Here is a 12,802-nt window from a genome sequence, read left to right as displayed (position 1 = left end):
AATTAATAATGTATACTACCAGACAGGTAGAAGATGGAGCCCCAGCCGTTGTCAAACCCATAGACACACAGCAGAGCGGACAACGTGAAAGTCAGTACGTTTGAAACCGAGAGACCTTCAGAAAAAAACAAGCAAAAAAAGCGAGCTACTGAAAATGTTCTTAACTTAATACCCTCCATACCCACATATAAATATGTAGGTACAAAGAAACTAATCAATCGTTTGGTCACTTTACTTGTCAGTCACACATTAAGTTTTGTAATGATTGCGATTCAAATGTAGTGTTTACAATAACTATTTGTATAATGAGATTTTTCTATCAAATGAAAGCTCACCAGTAAAGCATAAGGACATGAGTTTGCTTCTCTCCAGTTTCGGAGCCCACCTGCCCATCATGGCGTAAACACACGGAAAAGAAACTCCCTGAAACATACCAAGACAAGACTGAACTACAAACGGAAACATCAAGAACACATGCTGCATCAGGACAAAGAGACAGTAGCACATGAAACACGTGGTTAAGCAAAATTCAGTTAACGGGATTTATGTCTATAGCGGTATACAAATATATCATTAAAAAAAAACTGTGTGATAATACACATCAATACGAGGAGAGAAATATAATATAGTATGCTAGTAATATTAAATCCTGCTACAGAAAATAAGAAATAAAATAAGCAATATAAAGCCATATATTGGCGTGTGCAGGTAGACAAAGGTTGTCCAACACACCTTTAAACAAAATCTTTATTGAACTCATGACATTAGAATAAGTTTTCATAGTAATCTAAAACTTGAACAAACCGATGCAAGTCCGAGGAGAAACCTAAGGCCATACACTAAGTAAACATGAGCACGTGCAGCAAGGGGCAAGGCCAGCGAGCTCAGGGCACAAATACTCTGACAAAGCCCCCACACCAGCCGCCCACCGTACCGACCAGCCAGCCACCCGCCGGGGATTTGAGTGAAAATGTACCTAGAAGAGAAAGAAATATCGTCATTCAAATTTCTAGCTTACTGATATGTAAGTAAACTCCATGAACTACGGGAAACACTTCAAAATTTGAGAAATGAAGGTTTATGTGTCTGTCACCTGGAAAGTCGGTGGAAGGCGAGTAACCTCGCAGCATAAATTCTGTTTTTTCGTTTACTGTTTATAATGTTATCACTTAATTTCAAGTTTTTGCTATTATTTCTCTTGTAACTAAGCTTTCAAGGTATTAGAATGAAGTCAGGGCTTATGAAAGGTTCTGTTGATAATGTGGCAGAGGGTCGAGTACCCATAGAAGTAGATGGCCAGAAGACGAGACTGTGTTCCCTTATCCCAGTCAAATTCTCCATCCTAAAAAAGAAACTTTGCTTGATTAATTCTGAACATAATCTTACACAAATTAAATTTATTATTGATAAATTGTTTATTGAATAAACACATATATTGTAAAATTAATTGATAGATTCATAAAACACAGGTGTTTACATTTTATAATTAGAGAGAGGCAAATCATAAACAAAAGTAAGCGCACGCATACACGTACATACAGGCGCACGCACTCACACACACACGACATATTATTATTATAAATTATCAGCAACTCATATATACTGTGTTAGTCATAGTTCGCGAAAGGTTTGTAGTTAAGGACGAGGCTTAAACTGCTGGCAAGATTTAAAAGTCACCAGACAAGTTTACCCTGCTCACGTTCACAGACAGGCTTGATTTCGTGATATCCAATGTGCAGCCACTTTCAGCGATCCTGTCGTCTGCCGCTACATTCTCCCCAGTCACATCCGGGTAAGCGGTGGTCAGTTTGGTAGTGAGGCCGTGTGTAGCTAAGATACTGTCATTCGTCTGGTGATCGGAAGTGACGTTGACTCGAGGCGCACGCACCATGCAGATGATGGCCACGCTGAGGTTCACGCGAGTGACGTATAAGATGAGAAATCCAAAGAAAGAGAGAATGGCGAAATTCCATCTTTGAGAACAAAGTGCAGGTGCTGCGTAGATAGAACAAGACCAGTTGCGTATTGAAAGTAAAATCTTCACTTCACATCACTTAAAAAATAATCTTAACTGGATTTTTTTGTCAAACTGTATCAAGGGGTGAATATGTGTGGTTCACTACTTTAAGAATTTTGCCAAAGGAAGACAGCGCCCAAGCACTAGTGAATCAGGGCAGGGAACAGGCTTTCGGTGCTGCTATTACTTAATCTCAAGCACTGGTCCGCAGCTCGCACTTGAAGGTGATGACGTCATACGACCCGTACACGTGTTACACACACGTGACCAATCTCAAGCTCTCCAACGGTGCTCTCAAAACAGGTAAGCGTGGCACCAAGCTATGCTGCCTCACAAGATAATTTTTTTTTAAAGAAACAGTATTTCGTTCCACGCTGCCAACCAGTGGTACTCAAGATGTTTTGAAAACAACTCTGAGGTCTTCGGGTTTTAAGAGTTGAGGCTGGAGGTTTCAAAACACTTTATAATAAAAGGATCAGGATAGATAACATTTCATCACTACTGGTCATCATTAAAGTTTCAGTGATAGATTAACTTGCTTCAAACATAATAGTAATATAATTGTTTAATTAGACATTAATATACTAGTAACACATTACAGTGCAACTGGGCAATACAACTCTCAGTGTTATGAAAAGTCTAAACCAGCTCTTCACCCTATTCTGTAAATCAGCAACAATATTTTTGCTGGAGGTCGGAACATTCCTAGTATTTTAGACATGGTAAACACTGGTGACACGCTCTACCAATCATTGATTGCTAAAGCTTTATTACCGGATAGAGTTTAAAACGTGCCTCACCCTTCGGTAAAATCTCTTCGGAGTACACCATTGTATCGGTGGCTTATGTCTTCTTAGGTCTGATTTTGTAGGGCAAGAAAAAATCTGCACACACAGTGACATTGGGACGGCACTTTGTTCAGTTTTCTTTTACTTGTAGATTGAGCATGCGTGCACCTTAACTAATCGCTTCCTGTCATGCGCTGTCACTCAACAAGTGTGGCACACCAGGTTATAATGTGGACAACTAAATACAAGACGACCATCTAATGCAAGGTCATCATTCAAAAAGCAAATTATCATGCTCGGTACACGGGCAACCAAAAGCAATCTTACGCAAGTTAATCGAAGAGCGAATTATGCGCCTACGAGATTTTTTTTTCTGACCATTTTTTTGGTAAAGTTCATGTTGATGGCCTCTTTGTTTTCTTCATTCTGAAAGGACTAACAAATGTATAGCTATCTAAGTGTTAGATGACATCAGTATGTAATCAGATACTCATTTCCGATTGGCGGAAGTCTGCCCTACTCAAACCGGTCCACCTCACAATTTGTACCTAGTGCGCTGTCCATTCTCGGTGTCTAGTTCACCCCCTTCCCGGTTCAAGATGCATGGAGAGGTGGATTGACTGATTGAAGAATAAAAGGATGGGATCACTTTTCGTCATAAATCTGTATTTATAGCAAGCCTATAAAAATTCAGATGAAAAACAAAAACAAGAAAATGACCTTTAATTTCTAGAAAAAATGGTGTTTGTTCCCAAAAGAAGTTAGTGTAGATGCAGATCTCGTACACGTAACCCAGACTTTATTCTCTCTAACGGCGACCTCTGCAAACTTTCTTCCGATGAAATATCGACGATATAACAAATAATGTGCCATTCCATAACAATGTTTATTTATATAGCCTGCAGGGAGTATTAAGAGTATTGTCTTGTATAGCCTTCCTCCCTCCTTCCCTTTCTACATTAGTTTTTCACTCTGTACAACAAAAAGGATTCTAATGAAGTTTCGCTTGGATCTGCTTACACAGTTTACACGAGACTAAATTTAATGATGTGACTGATTTACACGAAGTAAAAATAAGATACTGTCTTCTATTTGGTGATCGTCTGTAGGATCTGATGACGCGTTTACAAAAGTTAGGTAGAAATTACAGAAATTAATTTATTTTGCTAACACATATATAGCGCTACTACCGTTTTAAATATTGTCCAGCTTACTGACCAACTGCCTACAAAATCTTGTTCGTGTAATATATTTTAAACAATGACATTCTTTTGTCTCACGTTTTATTTCACAATATTGTTATCCAACATTTATCTCTAAAATAAACTTTACACAGCCTTAATATTCAAGAAGCCCCAATTGCGATTATACCCTGGAAATAGTAAAGATTTCTCGTGTTCTGAACACATCCTCCTCTCTCAACTTGTCTGCCGCCTGATCATACAAACAGAGCATAACTGCTTGACTCACATAGAGGAAGGAACACATTCTTATAGAATGTAAGGTAAGTCCACATACACACAAAAACCTGTTTTACGGGAGCAACATGTCCATCAGCAAAAGAGTAATTCTCAAACCTTCCCCTTTTGCTCTCAGGTAGATATCCCATCGAGAATGACAGATGGAGTAAATATTCCCAGTCCGGTTAAGGCAACCGAGTTGAACACTGCATACAAGATGCCGCAAAAAATGAAAAAAAAATTTACACTCTCTCAGAGACCCTTCAAGTTCTTATGTATGTCTTTTCCTCCCGACATCTGTTGTGTATTCATGCTTAATTCTTTAATCCATGTACGGAGCTGGTTGTGAGTATGTGTGGTCTTAGATGGGTCCTGAAGAAGATCAGCAAATAAAAAACAGTGTTTGTAGTCCATTTTTACTTCACGAATATTAATAACATTTTATCAACTTTGGTAATCGGTACACAGTGTAATCAAATTTCTCACTTTGTAAAGGTTTTTCTTCTATAGAGTTGAAAACAGGTTCAATTAATGGTTCATCATATTTTCTTTTGTTGTATGAAGTTTAAGCAGGTCAATTTTTAAAATAAAAGATGCCATTAATCAGATTTTGCTTTTGTGGCTGTTAAATGATGGTGTTGTTATGTTGTGGGGACAGGAGATCGGCGTTAGTTTGGAGTGACGTCCCCTAGAGAAACGTCTTTACGCTCGGAGTTGCTAACAGAGGGATTCTTGTTGTCCTCTTCCCCTTTAGCGATCTCTCCTCTTACAGTGTCGTCCACAGGCGGGGGAACTGCCCAGCTCTGTAACTCTCCCTCCGCAAAGACGCCGTACACCACCGCTCCCGCAACGTAAATTGAGGCGCAGACGTAGAACACGTGACGCCATTCTTCAGCTGTTCTCTGAGTTAGGTCCACAGAAAAAAGATGGTAATTATGCAATAGAGATGAAGAATAAGATGAGAGTAACAACACATATTAAAGCACTGACTAATGACATTTGTCATCCGGGCTAAACACTTTTTGCAGTTTACTCACGTTTGGCGTTAGGGCTCCAACCACCAGCGGCGCGACCATGCCAGATGCCGTGGCAGCCGTGTTCGATATGGCAGACGTCATCCCAGCATGTCTTGTTATGAACAAAAATAAATTGAAGATGACAGAGAAGTAAGACTGTACAGCACAGAAAATGACACGAATCAGATGTAAGAAAACTATGATGTAATCAGGACATAACATCGCATTGACCGTGTGTCTTGTTCAATGTTGACATTCATAGTCTCGGAAGAGGTAACTTAGTTATAACAAAGACTAATGGGACTTGTACGGGCATTTATCCTGCGTGTGAGCTTGGTTCAAACCGAATGCACAACGACTATCAAGTTGGATACCTGAGTGACAGAACATACTTAGCCCAGCTGACAAAACTGTGTCATGAGTATCTCAAACTTGAAAATCTCACTGCGGTCAATTAATTTTTTTTTTTACAGTGGAACGCTTTGTTCAGAACTACCGCTTTATTTGCTTTTATCTTTATTTCTAATAAAAATTTTCATACCTAGGGGCGAGATCAAAGTGATTGACAAAAAAGCTGACGCTGCTGAAGCCATTGAAACAAAGACAAAGACACAGCAGGAACACCGCCAGGGGTCGCTGAGTACAACTCACGTAGCCAGCAGACACGATACATATGGCGGATCCAAAGGACGCTGTTAGGAGTACAAAAGCTTCTGTCAGATTTCCGAATGTGAAGTGTTGTATCACTTAAATAAGTAAGCACTTATAAACACTAAAATTCCTCTGGAATGTTAGTGCAGAGAACAACAAGGAACTTGTAGAACACATGCTTATGCAGTATCAGAAACTGAGCTGCAGTATGTCTCTACAGATTCTTTTCCCTTATTTCTATCTGGATTTCTTTCATAATAAATGTGGTTTGGATAGTGATACAGATGGCGAACGTTTTCATCAAGATTTCGCAACAATGGAAAAAAAAGATACCAGGGAAAAATGTCCTCTGCCACCCTGGCTGACTACTCCCTAGAGAAGCTCCCAAACAACTGGACAGCAGACAGGCAAAATAAAAATCTATGACGTTGTCACGACCGGTAGTCGGACATTGCGCATTCTTTACGAAGAACGACAAGAGATCACTTCAGATTGAGACGTTCTGTTATTTATTATACACCAAAAAGAAAAATACTAAAAAAACACATAAATTGTAATACCAGAATTTCCAGCAGGTCAAATTAAACCATACAGCACAAGTTCACTGTTATCCGTTCTAAATCAGAAAGTATACATCCTAGGTTGGTTCAACACCGACACTACGGCAGCGCGCAGGCTGCTACAACAGTTCTCATACATATGTCCGTTTCAATCCACACCTAGCGATACGTCTCTCAGAGGGTCTTTCTAGCCACCAGCAATGTCCGTGTGCTCATAAATGTTCATCAAACACATACACACAGTCCGTGTACTCATTAATGTTCATCAAACACATACACACAGTCCGTGTAAACCGTCTTATTCTCCCTCTAACGTTGACGGTGGAGATAAACAATGGGGGATACGACCTTCCCCCTCTCTCTCTCTCTCTGGAGGTAAACTCAAAAGGCAAAAATCTTACTTTGAGTTGTCGGCATCAGCGGACAATCAAATCGTCAGTGTCCTCAACACTCCATTGCACGACTTTTAAAGACGACAGCGACGGCCCTCCACGCGGTCGGTGTGTCGTCGTCGTTGTCAAGTACGAGAGTGGAGTCCACTTGCTCAACACTCCCCAGCTGTGATGAGATGCTGCCCGCCTATAGTCGTCGGCTCGGTTTGTTCTTCTCTGGAACTTCTCAGCTCGGCGATGTCCACCGCTCCCAGTAGCAGATTCGGCGAGGAACCTTCAGCAGCAGTTCTACTGAAGTTGCGATCCCCAGAAACACAGCAACAGCAGCGGCTCCGTAGCAAACACGGTACAGCAAGTCCGTCATCAATCCACTCCACTCACATTTAACACAATTAACAGCCGCCGCTGTATCAATCAGCTTCTCGATCGCTGGATGGCTCTCTCCCCCAACCCAAGCTACCCTCCGGCTTAAATATCCGTCAACTAATTACGCAGTTGCCTGTCACCTGGCAGAGGGGTAACACCCACAGGGCTGGCCACGCCACCCCGCTCCCCCCTCTACTTCCTTTCAACAAACTCAGGCGCAATTGCCTAAAAATAAAAGAGCCGTGACAGACGTAGTCTATGACTTGATGTTGTACAGGTATTAACCAGAGGTCAGTTACTATTAGCATGCACTTCGTGATGTACACAATAATTATTACAGATTACAAAGAAAAATCTAGAGCCAATTTTTCATGTTAGTTGTCATATTCGTATTGAGAACATAAAAATTGATAAGAAATGGCTAATCTTATTTCAATAACATGACTTTTGTAAACATTTGTTGACCAGTGTTATTGACCCTAAGAGTAGTGAAAGTAAATAGTTCACCGAGTCAATGACTTGGCATGGAGTATGATGACCCAGTCATTTGGTTCTATGACCTCTTCTAGTGTACCACTATACCATATAACGCGCCAAATGCCCTGCTTACTAACTTGCCATAGAGTCTCATTAGTGCAAAATTTTATATCCACTAGCTTTTGTTACTTAATTTTGAGTTGACCAGATTGTAAGTCATCCGTTTTTTTTTAAATCAGCTCTACTCAGCCTTACAATGTAAGAAATCACAGCTATGACCATACCAAGAAAATAGAAGAGCTTTCTGGTGTTCTTGGTGCTGAGGATGTCCCTGTTTCTCAACGTGTCCGCCATCTGCCCTGACAAGGTGCACGTCACTGCTTGACACAGGTAGGGCAAGGCCGATAGAACTCCGTTCTGAAAGCAATAGGTTAAAGATCCACAAAACCTGGATTGCAAAACCGATGTGGTGATCACTCAAAGAGTGAACCCTGCCCGCCCACTCTTTACACTCAACTTTCAGTCGGCTACAAGTGTCTCTCTCTCTCACACGCACTAACACTGCACACAGATACATAATTTGTTCTAATGCTAAAAAGTTATGTCTTAGTCGAAGCACATTCAACGTTTGTTCTGTAAGATCCAGTGAGCTTAATTTTTTTTCAGATGACCAGACTATACCTGTTTGATATCAAATTTTAATGACTCCTTCATAAAAGCAGGAAGTGACATCTGTAGTGTATATGCAGTGTATGTACTACAAATTTCAGCAACAACACACGCCCAGAAAGGAGCTGATGTAAAAATAGCTCTCCATGGCGTTGGCAAGATTTCCTAAATGGAATAAAAACATTACAGAAAATATTACAAAAATATTACATAAAAATATTACAGACAAATAAAATATTTTATATCTACGTCTCGCAGTCCAAGTGTAATCCGTTCTCCCAGTGTTTCTGTGAGTCCGACAAATACACTTGCTTCCTCCTTCTCTCCCTCTCCTTCCCCGTGTGTCACACTTCATGCGTGAGATGTGTTAAACGGTCACTTTTAGATCATGATCATTATCTATCTATTCGCCAGTTTTATAATCCTTGCCACTGAAACTAATGTGAATGACAAAAACAAGAAAACTGAAAGACAGAAAGAAAACACAAAAATCACAAAAATACCAATTTCTATCTCATTAACTTTATACCGGCCATTTTTGTTACACGAGAACGCAATAAAAGACAATGATAATTTTAAATAATGTCGAGGGCAGTACTCTACTTTTTTCTCGGTGTTGTCACCAATTGAACTCTGTATGTAGTTCCTTTCCACCTCGCTGATCCTCTTGTGTTGAGCTGGTGTGTCGGCCGTCACTATACACCACACCACGACCCACAGGAGGTTGCCTATACCTACATTACATAACAGTTCTACTAGATTTCTCCATAAATAATAAACATTAGAAAATCAAAATAAATTTTGCACAAGCAGCCGAAAAATTGATAGTATGTGCAAACTATTTTCAATAATGAAGAGAAACATAACTACATCTCCATCTCATGAACCTATTTCAGTTATGCTGCTAGCTTTCTATCTAAATATGAAATATAGACAGAAGTGTTTACTACCAGACAGGTAGAATATAGAGCCCCAGCCGTTGTCAAACCCATAAACACAAAGCAGTGCGGACAGCGAAAAGGTCAGAATATTTCCAGCTGAAAAACCTTTAGAACAGAAGGACAAGTTAATTAGTGAACAATCTTCTTATCTTGACTCACGTAAAACAAACACCCAAACACACACGCACACACATTTACTAATTGTTCTATCGCTAATCTAACCAGACACGACTTTTGTTTACTTAAATGGCAACAGTTCTGTAATTAGTACAAAACAACTATTTTTTATTTCACCAGTGATGCAGAATGACATTAGTTTGCTCCTCTCCAGCTTCGGAGCCCATCTGCCCATGATGGAGAAAACGCAGGGAGTCGCTACACCCTGAAAGATACCGTAGAACACCCTAAATTATACAAAGGTTCCAAGTGAGATATAAACATCGAAAACAATAAAAGTCTATAACATGTTTACTGTAGCAAGTTAGAGAACCAACAGTCAAGTCGTCATCTTTCTGAGTAGCTCATTAAGAAAACTGCGTTGATCGAGCTTCATAGATAACAAATTACGATGACAACCTAGGTATCTAGATAATTTGTTCCTGCATTCAGTCACTTTTTAAGATCATCCTATAAATTATCATGAAATAAGCTTTCATGACCCTGGAGCATATCTAAAACTAACCGCTGCTAATCCCAGGAGAAACCTGAGGGCGTAGACCAGGTAGACGTGTGCACGTGCAGCGAGGGGCGTGGCCAGGGTACTGAGGGCACAGATGCTTTGACTGACCGCCCACACACGCCGCCCACCGTAGCGACCGACCAGCCAACCGCCCGGAATTTGAGTGAAAATGTACCTATTACCAAAAAATAAATGTTTACGTGATTCATATTTTATTTTTAACCACCAATTTAATATTTTCTATTGGAACCTTTCAGATGTTGATTACATTCGAAAATCTAATTTTTCAGAACCTTGAGCGGAAGGAAGGAGAGTTATTTCATATTTTTGGATTTCTGTTGCGTTTTCATCCGCTTTTGACAATTAATATTTTTGCTACTAATGAAAGCAGTTAGCATTCTAGATTTCCAATTTCTCAATTAAAGACGATAAGTACAAAATGATGCTGTCGCATACCCGTAGAAATACATCGCCAAAAGCAGAGATTGCGTCCCCTTATTCCAGTCAAATTCGCCATTCTGAAAAAAACTCACTTCTTACATTTCGAACTAATTATTTCACGAATGAAAATAATGATTAATAAAGGTTTATTGGTAATTAAGGAGAAAAACAAATGCGACCGGGAAAGTATTCAAAAGTAATAAACCGAATCACGAATGAATACTCAAAGTAAGGGGAGAAAAAAAGCATGGAGGCCATAAAGCTACATGTTTACAGGGAACGAGATTATTCAGTTACACAAACAGACACAAAAAAAGGGGTCGACATAACAGGACAAAAAATAGAAACATACAGAGCCAGACGGAAAGGGCAAAAATAAACATCGACTTCAAAAGGTCTTGAAAATTTTAATTCCGTTACAAATAAAACTCTCCTCACATTCGAAGATGAGACTGGTTTCATTATTTCCAGACTGCAGTCATTTTCATCAGTTGTATACTCTTCAGCTGTCTTGGTGTCTGCAGTCACATTCGGAAGACCAGTGCTGACTTCAGAGGTTAGTCCGTGTTTTCCCAAGTTTCTTTGATCCGCGGAAGTGACGTTGACTTGCGGCGTGCGCACCATGCAGATGATGGCCACACTCAGGTTCATACGAACAACGTAGGTGAAGAACAAGCCGAAGAAACACATTACGGCGAGGTTCCATCTTTGAGAACAAAGTGCAGGTGCTGTACGGATAACACAATACGTGATCAGCAGTTAAAGATTCATTTACACATTCTGAACACCTGAAACTATGGGTAAACATGATTTTACTCATTTATATATTCTGAAGACCTGAAACTAAGGGGAGCACGATTTTACAACGGTATAAGGTTTGTTTCCGGTTGAACTTTCGATGACTTATGTGGTCGCTTTTGATGAATCAAGCGAATTTCAACTTTACCTTTAGTTTCGACAGGGGTCTTCTTTGGTACCAAAGGATAAATGTTCTGGGAAGGCCGACCCTAATGTAATGTTCAAAGCAGTTTAGTCTCTTTTGTTTATAGCAGATTTATCTAACAGGGTAGGCTAATTCGCGTGGTTCCATGACAAACCTGAATAAATGGCTCCTGAATAAAAGTTCTTTTTTTCAGAGATTGTGGTGCACTTTATCAGTCAGGATATCCTAAACCTATAGCTAGCAATATTTACTTTCGAATTTAAGCTCACTGACCACCAGGCGGTGACATATGTTACCGAAACAACAATTCTTATTCAGTTAAACGCTTCATCCATCGACTGCTAACATTGCTGAAAGTAGTTTTTAATATATCTCACCCTTCGGTACGCCCGTCATCTCTATGCTGACTTTTTGGCTTTGTGCCGTTTTTTCCCAAAGAAGAGGACTGATAATAAGTTGACAGCTGCTGGAGGTGAAACACAGGACGACAGGTCGAAAGCATGAACACACCTTGGCTAATCGCTTGCTGTCATGCGCAGTTAAGAGACACAAGCTTTGTCCTAGTCTTATTGTGCACAAAATGAAAATAAACATATCTTTAAAGGAAACTAAGCAAATAAAACTAAATAAAATCTGTTTTGTTAATTGCAATGAGTCTATATGAATTACTGTCTTTTAATGACTTTTACACAAGTATTATCGTATTTGGGGTTTTTTTAATTATTTTTTAGTTTTCGGACCGAGATGACGTTTCTACCAATTTAAAAAATTTATAGAACTCATACATTTAATTACAACCGTTCCCGAATCTATCATCTGTGATACACACGTCATCGACATCGTTTTCTAGTGAATTCTTGTTACTGCCGGTCTCTGGGGAACTCTTTTGAACTGGTTCCTGTCCTACCTGACTAATTGCCAGTTTGAAAGATCCCATCTTCGCCAACTACTCTGAAGCATGCGGTGCTTCATGGCTTTATTTTCTGGGCTGTTTTATTTTCTTGTACACCCAGCTACTTGGTCTCGTAATATTACATGTATGTTGGTGACACACATCTGCTAGCGTCTGGCCTCCATTCTCAGCTCCAGCAAGTCTACACCACCCACCGCACAACAAAAACTAAACTCTGTGAAATCCTGTATGTCTGCCAACAGATTGAAAATAGAGAGACCTGAGGTCATTCAAGTAGCTTCTTAAAATGTATATCATCCTACGTTTTTAAGTCCTGGCGGTAGACACACCTCTTGACGAGAACATTTTCATATCAAGAACACTCTTCTGTTAACTCCTGAGTTCTTTATCTTCATCCAGTAGGGCTACTAATTTGTGCAGTAAGTTTGGTAATGACGATGTCTAAAATCAAAATTATGTGAAAAATAAGAAAAGGCAATAAGAATATGT

The 12,802-nt window shown here is 39.8% G+C and overlaps 2 protein-coding genes across 7 annotated transcripts in view; both read right to left on the bottom strand.

Moving 5' to 3' along the window:
* Positions 1-3,935, bottom strand: part of LOC112558372 (sialin-like) — a 30,666-nt gene extending 26,731 nt beyond the window's left edge. For 2 of the 4 annotated variants that reach the window (XM_025228835.1, XM_025228834.1), the window contains exons 1-6: positions 2,818-3,935; positions 1,700-1,995; positions 1,281-1,342; positions 805-976; positions 336-423; positions 20-115 (exon numbers count right to left, since the gene is read on the bottom strand). In XM_025228835.1, the coding sequence (XP_025084620.1) occupies positions 20-115; positions 336-423; positions 805-976; positions 1,281-1,342; positions 1,700-1,995; positions 2,818-2,848 (745 nt within the window). In that variant the 5' untranslated portion in view covers positions 2,849-3,935. Of the gene's footprint in view, positions 1-19; positions 116-335; positions 424-804; positions 977-1,280; positions 1,343-1,699; positions 1,996-2,817 lie in introns of those variants that run through there. The other 2 variants (XM_025228836.1, XM_025228837.1) reach the window with 2 other exon arrangements.
* A 136-nt stretch (positions 3,936-4,071) lies between these two features.
* Positions 4,072-12,519, bottom strand: LOC112558368 (sialin-like). 3 transcript variants are annotated; one of them, XM_025228826.1, is made up of 13 exons: positions 12,308-12,519; positions 11,778-11,965; positions 10,896-11,185; positions 10,473-10,534; positions 10,020-10,191; positions 9,632-9,719; positions 9,347-9,442; positions 9,000-9,130; positions 8,409-8,561; positions 8,012-8,144; positions 5,823-5,973; positions 5,303-5,393; positions 4,072-5,167 (listed from the first exon to the last, which is right to left on the bottom strand). In XM_025228826.1, the coding sequence occupies exons 1-13, from the start codon at positions 12,370-12,372 to the stop codon at positions 4,934-4,936; spliced, it is 1,854 nt and encodes a 617-aa protein (XP_025084611.1). In that variant the 5' UTR covers positions 12,373-12,519; the 3' UTR covers positions 4,072-4,933. The 3 variants fall into 3 exon arrangements, with proteins under 3 accessions (XP_025084611.1, XP_025084612.1, XP_025084613.1); XM_025228827.1 differs by having other exon boundaries at positions 11,778-11,863; positions 12,308-12,517; XM_025228828.1 differs by having other exon boundaries at positions 11,778-11,845; positions 12,308-12,517.
* Between the last annotated feature and the right edge of the window lie 283 nt (positions 12,520-12,802).

This window comes from Pomacea canaliculata, linkage group LG2 (assembly GCF_003073045.1).
Source record: "Pomacea canaliculata isolate SZHN2017 linkage group LG2, ASM307304v1, whole genome shotgun sequence".
Lineage (NCBI taxonomy): Eukaryota > Metazoa > Mollusca > Gastropoda > Architaenioglossa > Ampullariidae > Pomacea > Pomacea canaliculata.
The sequence above is the reverse complement of the archived record's forward strand: the minus strand, read 5'-3'. Positions and strand labels throughout refer to the sequence as shown.

Excerpts from the sequence above, each read along its gene's own strand:
- LOC112558368 (XM_025228826.1), bottom strand. The coding sequence starts at position 12,372 with ATGAAGCACCGCATGCTTCAGAGTAGTTGGCGAAGATGGGATCTTTCA. Across the intron at positions 11,966-12,307 it reads TCAAACTGGCAATTAGTCAG|ACTAGGACAAAGCTTGTGTC; the intron begins GTAGGACAGGAA and ends GTGCACAATAAG. Across the intron at positions 5,974-8,011 it reads AAAGCTCTTCTATTTTCTTG|CGTCCTTTGGATCCGCCATA; the intron begins GTATGGTCATAG and ends TACTCCTAACAG.